This window comes from Pteropus alecto, unplaced genomic scaffold (assembly GCF_000325575.1).
Source record: "Pteropus alecto unplaced genomic scaffold, ASM32557v1 scaffold8, whole genome shotgun sequence".
Taxonomy (NCBI): Eukaryota; Metazoa; Chordata; class Mammalia; order Chiroptera; family Pteropodidae; genus Pteropus; species Pteropus alecto.
In genome coordinates this window covers 21,891,559-21,905,367 of record NW_006494609.1, presented here as the reverse complement: position 1 = coordinate 21,905,367, position 13,809 = coordinate 21,891,559, and the positions used below count along the sequence as shown (strand labels likewise).

Below are 13,809 nucleotides of genomic sequence, written 5' to 3'. Positions count from 1 at the left end.
GAGCCAGGGGCTGATGGGAGGGGGTGAAGTTCCAGAAGCTGGGAGACGTGCACGTGCCAGTTCTAGGGGTTCCAGGAGGTGTCCCTGTGAAGTCTACAGGAGTGTGTGTGTGTGTGTGTGTGTGTGTGTCACCAGATGTGAACCAGGGCCGAAAGCCACGTGAGAGGAAGACTGGAAACACGTCCACGTGTCCAAGTGTTCACGTGTCCGTGAGCCAGAAACAGAGAAGCCATTACCTTAGCGACAGCCGTTCGACGGAGGAGAGGAGTCAGCAGGGGGCTGAAGAGGAAATTGGAGGTGAGGAAGGAAGACAGCAAGTGTGGACAGGCCTGTCGAGAAGCGCGGCTGCGAAAGGAAAGACAGAGACTGTGGTGGCCGCAAGGGACAGGTGGCCCCTGGAGACGCAGGCTGCCGAGGGGGCAGTTAGGAAATCAGAGGGTGTGCCAGGCGGCAGAAGGGAGGTCCAGGGTCTGAGAAAGGAGGGACCAAGGGCAGAGGACACCTCTTTCTTTTACAACACAAGAGGCCACGGGAGGGGTGCGAATGTGTCACTGGACCCCAATCTGCAGAGCCGCTTGACAGCCTCTGTTCCCCTGGGAGGCGACAGGCCAGCCCCTGGGTATGGGGCAGGGAGTTGTGAGGTTCAAATGAATTGACAGTTGCAAAAAGGCCTTTGCAAAACCGCAAAGGGGGACAGAAGCGTTCACTGTAATTACTCACTGGTAGTGGGACGCGCAATTTTATAGCCCACTCAAATCGCACCGGGGCCTGGATTCTCACTGACCATAAATTATGCGTCCTTACATGAAGGATGTAAAAACCAGTGGTAAAAGCTCCTGCCAGCCTCTGGAAGACAAAAGGTTCCCTCCTAATAGCCTGGATTAACTCAAAGCAGGTCTCCGCCCACTTCATTTGTCACCTTCCAAGTCATCCTTCCACCTTCATTTGCCACATAATCCAATCAGGCCCTTTCAGATGCCCGGAGCTATTGTCTACACCAAGCTGGGCTTCTCTAAAGAGGCCTGAGTTGTTTTTGTCTTGTCCGGACAAAACTGGTTGGCTTAAAAGGGGACCAAAGAAAGTGCTGGTCAAATGAGGAACCCAATTAGCTTCCGAGAGACTGTTTCCATCATTTCTGTATCACATACCAGGCCTGGTGTGCTGGGCATATTGTCGGTGTTCCAGAAAATGTTTGTTGAATTTATTCTGCTTTAATTCACTTCGGAATTTATTTGTCAAGCGCGCGTGCGCACGCGCGCACACGCACACGCACACAGACAGACACATACACACACACACACATACAGCACCTACTGGGTGCTAGCCCAGTTATTACTGCAGGAGAGTGGGGCTAGGCGTGAGAACAATGAGGACACCTCGTGTGCTAAGGGTCTCGCGCTTCCCACAGCAATTTACAAAGCACCTTCCTAGCAAGTTACCTCATTTGGTCTTCAGAAGTGCCCTGTGGGGTAGATAAAGGCGTGTGAGTGTGAGTGTGTGTGTGAGTGTGTGTGTGTGTGCGCATGCGTGTGCCGTGTGTGCGTGTGTGTATGTGTGTTAATCTCCATTTAGACCATGAAAGGACTTGAGACCTGGAGAAGTTAAGCAACTTGTTTAAGGTCACACGACTTGTTTAAGGTCACACCGTTATGAGAGGTGGAGCCAGCACATGGTACCAGCGTTGGGGCCACCCAGACCCCCAAGACCACCCTGGGCAGCTGGGATCTCAAACAGGCTATCCCATTGTCAAGAGCTTGATTGGAAATCAAAAGCCTCTTAGTCTGACGCTGGGCCGGGTGGGGCGGGGGGGTCAGGGGCAGCCACAATGGCACCCAGGGTCCAACTCTGACCCCTTCCCTTGCCAGCAATGTGACAAAATACTTACATTCCTCCAGCCTCAGCGCCCTGGGTGTAAATGTGAATAAACCCTTCCCTGGGGGAGGGGCGCTCAGTTCCCACCCAGTGTTTTTTTTTTTTAATTACTCAAATCAATGCTGGATTCATTCTCATCTGTAAAGTGAGGCTGCTTCATTCACATAGCCGTCTGTCTGCACAGAAATAACATTCAAGGGACACAGAAAGTGCTCTAGAAATGACCGCATGCATAATTCATGTTCCTACTCAAGTCAGCCCGTCAGTCACCCTTCTGGGTAAGGTCCCTACCTGGTGCAGGGAGAGCCCCGTGGACGGGGGCTGTTCCGAGTGCTGTAGGAGAACAAATGAGAGGCGTGAGAAAAGTGACACGGTGGCAATAGACTCACCTACCACACTTTTTTTTCAACAAACATTTGCGGACCTCCTCCTCTATGCCCGGCCCTGCCCGAGGCTGCTTTATCTCATTTAATACTCACAACAGCCCTAGGAGGTTGCTCTTCTACTCCCCATTCCTCAGAGAGGTTGGGGAGATCTAAAGAGGTTGGGATGCCCTTGGCAGTTCAGCAGCATGGCGTCAGAGCTCATGCTCGTTCCAGAAGCCCACCTGGGCCTTGGAATTGCCAGTGAGATGCTGGTGGAGCCCTTGGCCCAGGTCCCCCTCCTGAGAAGTTCCCAAAGGGATCTTTCCATTCAGGACATCGTACGGGCAACAACAGGGTCAGCGAGAAAGGCTGACACCTTCGTGGGAAGGGAAACACTCCAGGTCGCTGGCACATGAACACAAGCAGAGACTTAAAGGAAAGTAGTCATAGCAACAGGCACGAGCATAGCGAAGGTCAGGGGTTAACGACCAATGCCCCCTCACTAGGGCATTGGTTTAAGCCTTTAAAGAGGAACGGCTGGCTGGTCACTTCTGGTCCTCTTCGTCCTCCGTGGTCCTGGTGCCGGGGGTCTCCACCAGTGGCTGCTTCGAATGCTGGTGGGGTCCAGGAATCCGCGCTCCTACTGCCCTCTGCAATTGATCAAAGGTTAGAGGACCCAATGGAAAGCCCAAGTCTAGGTAATAATTAAAATTTAAATGAATTAATAACAACTAAAACTAATTAATTAAAATTTAAAGTTGTCTTTTAATTGCTAATGGGTCTGGGGGTGGTGCACGCAGGGGGCCAGGGATGGGGATTCCGCCCGCCATGTTGCGTATACGCTGCCACAGGAGGGGTCGAGTACCACAAGGTGGAGATGAAAGGCAAGTACCTTGGCTGCAGCTGGGCATCGAGAGGTGGTCTTTGCGGACGAGGAGGTGAATCGGTGATGTCATCTCCGAAGAGACCCTATGGCATGGGAGGGGCCAGATTAGAAACCGTCACGATGACCTCTAATGGCCAGCACAGGAACAGCAGAGGGACTGGGCAGTCACAGGGAAAGGAGGGGGGAGTGGGAAGAGGAAGGAGGAGGGAGGGGTTGGGGGGAAGTGGGAGGGGTATGGAGGGAGGGATATGAAGGAGGGGAGAGGAGGGAGGGAGGAGGGATGGGAGAGAGGAGGGGGGAAGGAGGGATGAGGAAAGTGGGAGGGGTAAGAGAGAAATGGGAGGGGGAGGAGGGAGGAGAAATGGGAGGGGAGGAGGGAGGAGAATGGGAGGGGGTGGAGGGAGAGAAGTGGGAGGGGGTAAGGAGGACTTGATTGACAGGGCACAAGTGTTAGCTGTGTGCGCATGCGCAACCTCAAGCCAAGTTTGGCAGGCCGAGAGCCATTTGCAGGCATACGCCGCTAGGGGGCGCGCGATCAGCACCCAGAGTCCAAGAGCACAGCCACCTGCGGCGCGCGCGCGCACACGCGCGCGCAGCAGGAGCTCCCCCGCCCTCCCCTGGCTGGCAGCTGCAAGAGGCACAGCTGGCATAGGATGGGCTGGGAGGGGTGCCCAACAGGTCTCAAGCTAGGAGGGTGGGCACAACCCACCCCAGCCCTTCGCACAAGGCTGCTACGTCCCCTAAACCGCACACCCGCCATCACCGGCCAGAATCCACCTGTGGAAATCCAGCAGCACACCCCCACATAAACGCCCAGGGGGCCTCCCGCACCCCGAAACTGTGCGGGTCACCCTGCACCAGAGAGACATGAGGATATCAAGGAGACACTCGCCGTAAGGGTCTTTCCAGAACATGATTCCACTTTTAATAAGTAAAAACAAATCTTGGCCCCAACCTTCGAGAAATCTAATTAAACAAATTAATTAAAATTTTAAAAGCCCAGTTCTCAATACAATATTTTCGCTCATTTCTGTGGTCTCTGGACACATAGTACAAAATATGGTATCGCTAGAAAATTTGGAGGCGGCCAAAACCACCTAAAATCATCCAGACCACCATCGCCCGTCCGCCCGCCCCCCCCCCCACATCCCGCCTTCCTTCTTCGCCACACCAAGAATTTCAAGACCCCGCATGACGGCGCCTAATTAACCATTTTTTACGGTCTCTTTATCCTGCTCAAATGAGCCATACTTTCCTAAGGCCCCCCGAAACCAAAACCAACTGAAATAAACTAATCCGCGTCCACGTTCTTCCACGACCCGCTAAGTCACACAACCAGCGCGGGATCGCGGCACGTCCGCCCAGCGCGAACCCTGAAGCCGCTCCCCAGTGAACCCGGGGATCTTAAAACCTTTCCCCCGTAGGTAAATGAATCCAGAATTTTCCAGTAAATCTCGAGCCTGACCCCCTCCAGCAGAAGAACAAAGGCCACCTCCCCTCCCCACCCCGCCCCCCAAAATTCCGCAGTGCCACCAGCGCCCTCTAGCGGCCAGCAAGAAAACCTTCCAGAAACCTGCCACGTAGCAACTCGCTCGCGCCCCCCCCTCCCCAAGCCCGCCAGCCCTGAGTGGGGAGGGGGCAGCTTGGGGGGGGAGAGGCTTGACATGGACAAAGGAAACGGCAAAAGGCAACTTTACCAAAAGTCAAAAGCCCGCAACATGTCAGAATCTTCCAGCGACAATCACGCAATGCCGAAAAGATCCCCCAACCCCCAATCCCCTGCTCCCAGTGCCCAGACCCCCCCGCAAACACACCCCCTTTTCTGTATTTCTCTCTTCCCGCTCGCTTCCCGGACCCAAGAACACGGCTTTCTCTCTACGCCAACCCACCCTCCAGTTTCTACTCTGCCAGTGCCCCCCAATTACTTGACCCTCCCCCCAGCCACCCTTCTCTACAGAACTGATGCGAGGGGCTTCTGGCAGGTCGCACTTGGGCGCCATCTCTCCACAGTTAAGGCGGTTGGTCAGGGCGAAACCAGATGCTATCAGTTAGAAATTTTACTCTTAATTTTTGACTGGAGGCGGCCCTATACTAAACTCGTGTGCTTGCTCCGGGAATCTCTCGCGAATAGGAACCTCTACACTCCTCACGCCTACGGGCCACCAAGAAGCTGGCCAGGAACTGAAGGGGGGGGTATGCCCAGGAGACCCTTCTCTTCGGGTGCTTTCCCCCCTAATTAGTGGGGCATGCAGAAGGCATCCGCCGCCATCTCGCCCACCGTTCGTCATTCTGAAGGTGGCTTCAAACACAGAAAATCTGGGTTTTGGACCCCAGTGACCGCGGGACTCCTGGATTCCGACACGGTTTGGCGTGATCCCTCCCACTCCTCACTTTAAGCCCCCACCGCCCAGCCTACTCTCCAGAACTGGACGGGAAAGGGACCCTGACTCCCCGTAGGAAAATGTGCCTCGAGACTTTCCTTCCTGACAGCATTTCATTGCCGACGCTGGGGGAACAGGCGAGGTGGCCACCTTCAGGAGAAGGCGTCTGTCCTTCGGCGTGTCCGGGACAGAGCCCAATCCGAAAGGGGGTGTTGCCTTCCTTTTGCACATCCTTTCAGGCAAGGATGGCGAACCACTCACCAGGCGAGGAGATTCTCGCGTGGGCGCCCCGGTTCTCGGGAGGAGCTGCAGCCGAGGCCGGCGGGCCAAGGCGCGCTCCATCCCAGCTCTCCGCCGTCTGCACTAGGGGCTGGCTGGGTGGGGTTTATATGGAGGCGCAGAAGGGGTGGTCTCTGACGTCAGCGCATTCTGCTGCAATGCGCTCATTTCTCCAAAAGCGATTGGCCAGAAAAATGAGCCCCCCAGATTCGATGACAAATTGCTCTAGCCGCACCCAGATTGCAGCAAAGAAGGGAGGAAAAAATTCTGCCGCAGTGCCCCTCGCCGCCATGACCAACACCCTCTGCTCGCTGGTGCCTTCTCCCTCCGCGTATCCCGCTCGCCGAGCAGGGCGATTCCTGTGCACAATTTCCCGAGAGAACGGGACCCGGGATGGTTTTCTCGGGCGGGCCGAGGGTAGAATCGGGGTGCAGGGGGCAGCAGATCACACACCTGGCTATCTCGGAACCTCTATTAAAGGATGTGTCTTAGGGACAGAAACTGATGCATCCGTCCCGCTTATTGTCCTGGAAAATAAAATGCCCCGGGCACGATAAGCGGTACCCAAGAGTAAGTCGGCGGCTGGCGCCCCCTTTTAGCCCACCCACCCATTTCTGATTGGTTACCTTTGACACGGAGGACTCGGCATAGCATCTCCGAGTCAGAAAAACCGGGTTTCGAGTCCCGGCTCTGCCACTTACGACCTGTGTATCAGAACCCTGCAGTTCCCCTTCCTCTGCCAGGGGGTCTGTTTCCTCCACGTTAACAAGGGGAGTACCCCCTAACCCGCCTTGTTAAATAAGAACCTACGTGTGAGCCCTATCCCTCGAGGGAAAATACTTTCCGAAGAGGACTCTGTCCCATCTGGAGATGCATGGGGTACACCCCAAAATCAAGGTGATTTTCCCACTCGTGCAGTTTGAAAAGCCTTTCCCCCCCCCCCCCCCCGCACCACCCCGGGGAAACAGGCAGCGACACATGTTGCGGCAGAGCGTAGCTCCACGGCCTCGTGCGCGGGGACTTGGCACGAGAGATTCGGTCCTTAACAGGTGGTGCCTTCGGCAGCTCTGCCGGGCACTGAGTGGCAAAGGGGGCAGGGCCGTCAATCAAATGTCCTCTCGCAAAGGTCAAAATGCTGTTGAAAGGGACTAAGGATCTATCTTAGGGTGACAGGTGGGTGGCAGCCGGGAGGGCAAAGATGAAGCGCCTGGTGACAGAAAAGGGGTGAGAATGAGGGATGGGTCCCAAAGGGGAAGGGCCGAGGGGCCCCGCAGAGGTATCAAGTTAGAACAGCTCCCCCGTGCTTCTTGGGGAGGGGCTGTTCGAAATAGCTTCAGAGAGAGGGCCTCCCCCCGCCCTGGCCCAGCAGTCCCTCGAGGTGGTTGTGACACAGACGGGAGATTTCAGGGCTGAAATGAAGGGAAAAGGCTATTTGTAAAGCCCACGCCAAGTGACAGGGAGGTGAAAATGGACCACTGGGTCACGAGAGATCCCGAGCCATGGCCAGCGTCTCGTTTATAGATACACAGGGCCATTTGGGGGGATGAGGATAAAGTGGGCTTTGGGGGACAGGTAATAGGGAGAACGAGAACACCCCGCTTACAGCCTGGGGAACATGCAAAGAGCCCCAGAAACTAGAGTCCCCCAGCAGGACTCCCAAGGCCAGAAGGCCCGCGCCAACTGTGGACGTCAAGAAAGCTTCAAAAAATCATGGCTCCGAGCATCCCAGTCAACAGGACAACGTTTATTAGCCACGGTATTAATAGCTAGGAAACAGCCAAACAGGGCCGAGACCAATCAGCGGCCAGGAATTCCTGTCGTCAGGCCCGCGCGGCCAATCAGACGCCGGCAGGCTTGGTTGCTAGCCTCCCCGGGGCAGAGGCGAGGGGCGCGCATTGTCACGGGGGCTCCAGCTCGCCCACCGCGCGTGGGAGGCCTACCAGGGAGCCCAGGCAGCCAGCAGAGAGCGTCAGTAGTCACGCACTCGGGGTCCCTGGAGGCTGTCTTAGAGACAGTGCCTGCTGGCATCAGCTCTGAGGCCCCAGAGAACATGCGTTGAGGCTCTGGGAGGAGCCCGGGCTTGGGTTGGGGTGCCCCTGAGAGGCCCGGGGAAGGAGGGACTCCAGACATGCACTGCGCGTCTCTCTCCTCAAGGCCTGGCCCCGCGCGGGAAGTTGGGCCTCCCAGCGCCAAGTCAGCTTCTCTGCTTGTTTTTTTTTTTTTTTTTTTTTCCTGGGCTTCCTGGCTCTTAAGCCTGCAGCTCAAAGGTTAACAGTAAACCCCACTCCTCTTTTTCAGGGCCTAACTGACAGGCCGAGGTAAAGGACCTTGGAAATGTGTTTTTCACAAAAGTGCGGAGGGTTTGAATCCCAGCTCTGCCCCCTCCTAGCTAAGAGGCTGAAGTCCAAGCCCTTCTCCCTGGCCCCCTATTTCCTCATCTGGAAAGAGGAAAGAGTTGGACAAGATGGTCCCCAAGGAGCCTCCCAGTCCTGCTTTGCTTGGTTTGAATGTATACATCAGGCGAGTCAATGTCTTCCAGAACATTCTGCATGACAGTAATTAGTATCAGGTGTATCCTGCAGTCCATGTGGTTACTTCATCATGCTGCTTTTCTTTCCATTGTATTTTATTTTAAACAGAACTCCATGGCAACATGTTTAATTCATACTTTCCCTAATAAATGAATATGAGAAGTACTCAAAAAAAAAAAAAAAAAAGGAAGGAAGAAAGAAAACGATAGAAAAAGAAAAGGCAGAGGAGAGAGGAAGAAAAGACTGCTGTAAACTAATCCTGCTGAGTATGGTTGAACCACAATATTCAAAAAAATCCATATGTTTAAATGTTTTCATTGGCTTTTCTGGAGCTCAGAACTTAACTTTTTAAATATTTACTGGTCCAAAGCGATGGAAGAAATAACTCGAAAGAGCCAATCCCTGGTACTGTTTGGATCCCAACTGCTTCTCCGTCTCGGCGGTGCCCTGCACGCTTTCCCTGCTCGGAAGGGACATTGGAGGGTTCAGATCCATATCTATAGGGCAAAACAGACAAGGAAATCCAGGTTGAGGAATGGCCGCGTTCGTTTCTGTGCATGCTGAAACCCAACCCTCCTGAAGAGCCCTGGAGGACAGCCAGTGTCCCAGACACATGGCTTAGTCCGCTGCCTGGTTTGTTTTTTTTTTCCGCGTAGATCTAATTCAAAGCACACATTTTTCTTCTTTTTTTAATTCCTACTTGGGAACCCTCAAAAGCCGTGTGAGCAGTCTCCCATCCACATGTACATACTTGTGGGCAAGTGGACAAGCGTCCTAAGATTCAGCCAGGAAATGAAGACAAGGCCCTCCTCTATCCATCTTCCAGGCGAGGGTAAACGCACTCTCTTCTCAAAACCATACTGCAAGCTTTTACAAAACAGCGCCCCTGGGTGTCTGCCCCTCTAGGCAGGCCTCCCTAGTCTTCCAGGTACCCCCAAATGGTGGCATACCCCAGAGATCTCTCCGGAACCCTCTTCCGCACCTCCTGCGGGTGGCTAAAGTGATGGTCGATGCTGCTGCCTTCCTAATCTCTAATTGCAACCCCCTTCTAGCAATTCAGATCCCCCCAAATCACACATCCCTGAGCGCGCGCGCACACACACCCATAGACCTCGGCCCAAGTCAGAGAAGCAGCAGGGGACTACAGAGTCTTCCCATAATGCCGTTTTGGGCTGGAGGAGCCTGGCCTTGTCGGGTATGACCTCATTCCCTCTATAAAGTGAGGTGCTGGGCGTCAAGCGGTCAAAAATTTCAGGGGGTGGGGGACAAACAACAGTCCCATCTTCTAGAGTCCTGGAATGGCCAGTGGCTCTTCCAGAATTCACACTAAGCTTTTGTCCCCACATTAACAGCCCTTCGAGAAGTTGATTTTGCCTTCGAAATAAAGTCCAACCTCTTTAGTTTGGCGTTTAAAGACTTGTATGAGGGGTTCACCTTTTATTTCTGGTCACGTATCCAAACACGATTCATACCCCCACTTTTTTCGGGTCGGATGTCTGGGGGTCCCTGCCGTGTCGTGACCCTGGCGTTGGGCAGTGAGGAGTGCCGTGGCTGCTCGTGGACTTCGGGGGTTTTCCTCCCCAGGACCCCAGCGTCAGTGGCCCTCTGCTCCTCTGAAACCTGAGTTTGGGATGCAGCCCCAACCTTTGCATACAGAGGAGTTTGCCAACTTGTAGATATTAAAAGACAAATAAAATTCAGCCTTTTGCAAAAGGCCAAGGATAAAGCTCGCCCCTGGGGGGGCTGCTGGGCTTCCAGGCAGCTTACGTACGTACGTGTTCGATCCTGGGGTCTCTGGTAGGTGGGAGAGGGGGTGAGCATGGCTCTTTGGGGATCCGTGTCATAACTACAGCCAGCAAAAAAGACCTGGAAGGTAAAACCCCCAAATTACCCCCCAAAATCCCAAAAAGCCATTTGTTGTTCTAGGCAAATAGATTCTGGGCAATTTTTCTTCTTTCCACTTTTATGGATTTCTCTTCTGGCACACGTCGCTTTCATAATGTGCATATTTTAAAAATGCAACAATCCAAGAAGACTGATCATTTGAGCCTCTTCCTTAGGGACCTCAAACATGAAATATTTTTCTAATAAGTAAATAAAAATCAAGAGACTCAGGCCGCCCCTCTTGAGCTCAGAGGCGTCAAGCACGGGGTGGGCATGACAGGGACGGGGCGGGGGGCAGCTGATTTCTGGAAGGGGTCTCTTGAACCTACCACCGAAGTGAGCACATTCCTAGCTGGAAACAACAACGAGAAAATGAACTTCGCTGGTTTCATTCCTGCAGGAGGGGCTTAGAGAAATCCATTTTCTAGAGACGTGGCAGGCCAAGAACGGGGTCTTGGCGAAGCAGGCCTCGGTCATGGGTTGGGCTTTAGAAGAAGTCATATCCTGATACTAGGAAACGTGGCCACATCGCCCCGCCCTGCCCCCATCGGGCCCCTCTGGCTTTGGGTGCGGGCCAGTCCCAGATTCAAGCAAGGGGTTTTCTTGGCCCAACTCCATGGAAATATTTCCTTCGGTGGAGCAAAGAACTGCTTCATTCAACTGCCTGCGGCTAGGGAGGGGGCTGGCTTTACGGTGTTGACAGAGAACCGGAGGCCTGGGGAGGGGCCCCAGAGCAGAAAATGTATTCCAGGTAGAACAGGACTGGAAAGTTTGCTTTTTTTTTTTTTTTTTTTTTTTTAACTAAAAGATTGCTGACAGTTGAAAAACTGCCACCCCACCCAAGAGGCTCCAGAAGAAGACATTCGTGCTAGATTTCAGTGAGGACGACAGCAGGCACCTGTCTGCTTAACGGCAAAGGGAGGGGGGCCACTTCCAAGCACGCTTTCAGTTCAAACCTTCGAGTTCTGGGTCCTTCCAGAGCCCCCCTCGGCCTCCCTGGGCCAGGCCTGGTGATAGCTGTGTCACAGCGCTCACCCAAGAAGCCACCAGCTCTCTAGCAGAGTCAGGAGCCCTAAGGGACTCTGCAGTGGCAGGCCTGGTGCGCAGAGAGGCTGTGGGTGGGCTCCGGAAGGCACTTCGTACCCCCTCCCTCGTTGACTCTGGGTTCACGTGGTCCACGGCACAGGCGGTGCCCGGGGGTAGGCGCCCCAGCCCCTCAGTTTCCACCAAGAGACCAGAAGAGAGCACGCTGACATGACTCCTGCTCCAGAGACAGCTCAGAAGCTCATCTATCTGCAAATGAGAGGCTTGGGGGGACGTGGGGCGTCTTCTCCGAGAGATGGGTCATTCGTCCAGTGCCATCTTAGAGATGAAGGGAGTTGAGAAACCAGCCGAGGGCGGAGCGTGGCACGTGGGCGAGTGCCGCTCTGGTCAGTGGCCGTGCTGCCCTGAGCTGGTAACACCTATCACGACATCCCAACGTGGACTGCTGGCTTTCTTTCCTGGCGGTCTCTTGGGGAAACTGACCATCTTGCCTGGTGGTTGAGGGTTTGGGCCCTGAGGTCGGACCTCAGGAGCAAGGCCACCTGGTACCGTGTGGCTTTGGGTTATTCGATTAACCTCTCTGAACCTCATTGTCGTGGTCTTTAGAACAGGGATAAAACGCCTCTTCAGGTGAGAAGATTAAACAGGGAGAAAAATCGTGTGCTGTTTTCACCGTGTCTCCAGCTATGGGACATAGAGGGTGGTTGAGGAGAGCGCTGCTCTCTCCAAAATGCCTGAGAACTTGGCTTCTGAACCCCACAGTTCGGGGGACAGGCTCCACCGCTCCCCGCAGTCAATCAGAGAACAACGAGACAGAGGCCTCCCATTTGCAGCCTCCTGGCTGAGCCTTGTGGGCTCTCTGGGGACCGGGATGCCCCCAGCTCAGCCACCTGCCCCAGTACCCTCTGTACCCACTGCTGATGAGGGTCACCTCTCCTCCTCGGTAAGACCTCCTGTCTCAGAGTCTGAGGTCTGAGATGCAGTTTGCAAGCTCGGTGGGAAAACAGATCTTCCAGATGAAAATGTTCCGGGCACACTAGGCCTGCCTCGTCCCTTCTCCCTCCCGGCCCTCCCGTAGCCGGTAGGACACCAGCACTCTGCAGCCTGGCGAGGAGGCGGCCAGCAAGGTGGGGATGATGCAGGCTCTGCTGTCGGACCCTGGTTTAAATTCTGATACCACCACTTACGAGCAGCTTGACTTCGGGCGAGTCCCTTAGGCCTCCCTGCACTTCTGTTTCCACGTCTGTAAAATAGAGATAATAATAGTACCTGCCTCCCAAGGCGTTGAGGAGGTTAAATTTAGTAATGTGTGTGAAGCCCTCAAAACAGAGCCCGGTTACCCAGTAGAGGCCCAGTAACAGAGGTGGCATCTTTCTGCCTCGTGCAGACAGCCATGCTGTCCCCAGGGAGAGCAGATCTAACAGTGCCTCCATTCCCACGGGAACGCAGAGCGTGAAACCCTCGCCACAGCCTCCTGACTCAGGACGAACTGCTCCGGGCCTGGCAGAGGACAGCTGTGAGTTTTCGGGCCTGCGAGGCAGCAGCTAAGCCTCCGGGGTGGCCCTCTCTGTGTGCCCTCTCTAGGGCCAGGGTACAGACCCGTCTTACAGCCTTGGCCCACCGGAAAGCTTCGTTTGCCCCTGTTTTGGGTAACTTCACCAGCCGGGTCGCCGGGGATGACTGGAGGTCATCGTGGGTCATTTCTGAATGCCACAGGTCACTGCAAGGTTTGGTCACCACCGGTCTTGGTGCTTCGCCCCCTTCTACCAACTCGCTCGGGCTTATGCTCTGCAAAGCTTCGCCCTCGAGACACACGGGCTCAAATGTTCAACATACCCTTTAGGTGTTTGCGGAAAGGATGAGCTTAAAGGCGCCTGCCCTTAGGTAAACGAAGCTGCCCTTGCACATTTGATGATAAAGAAAAGCAAACAGAAGCCGCCTTTCCAGGGCCTGCCTGCTCCCACGGGCTCTCAACCTAGACACCTCTGCCTTCATGAGCTGTGGGGGGCGGAGGGCCTCGGGATGGCCTCTGGGACACCCTGCCCTTTGAGGAGGGTCCTGCCCTCCTCACCCTGCAGAGGCCTCCATTCCCCCTCTGCAAAAATATGAAAAGGATCCACACACCACGGATTTGCTCTGAACGCAGAAGAAGACAGACAGACAGACTATTAAAAACAAACAGCCTCCTACACTATTCGGAAGGACCCTGAGGGTCATCATGCATGGCCGGAGCTGGAGACTGTCCGAGCCAGTCACCTAGTCGTGGCACATCCAAGCCAGGCACACTCAGAACCGGCTGCCCCCAAAATACACCAGATGAGGTTCTGCACTTTTTGCCTGAGTTCTGTCGACTTTAAAGGGTGAATTCCTGATAGTTTCACTTATACATTCGTCCATTCAGTTCAGGGGACACTTACTGGGCGCCTAGGGCTGGCATTGTTTCAGGTGCTAGGGGTAAGTGACCTCTGGCCGGACCAGTGCCCTGCCTTTCACACTTCAGAGGCCTGAGCTGCACACCCACTGAGTGCAGGGCTGTCTCCAGTTGCCTCTGCTTCTACCTCAGGCCC

The 13,809-nt window shown here is 54.6% G+C and overlaps 1 protein-coding gene across 1 annotated transcript in view; it reads right to left on the bottom strand.

Moving 5' to 3' along the window:
* LOC102878873 overlaps positions 1–13,809 on the bottom strand; it is a 42,468-nt gene that overhangs the window by 27,045 nt on the left and 1,614 nt on the right. The window contains exons 2-5 of the mRNA XM_015599596.1: positions 8,675–8,811; positions 2,787–2,887; positions 2,164–2,269; positions 721–846 (exon numbers count right to left, since the gene is read on the bottom strand). Of these exons, the coding sequence (XP_015455082.1) occupies positions 721–846; positions 2,164–2,269; positions 2,787–2,887; positions 8,675–8,811 (470 nt within the window). The remainder of the gene's footprint in view (positions 1–720; positions 847–2,163; positions 2,270–2,786; positions 2,888–8,674; positions 8,812–13,809) is intronic.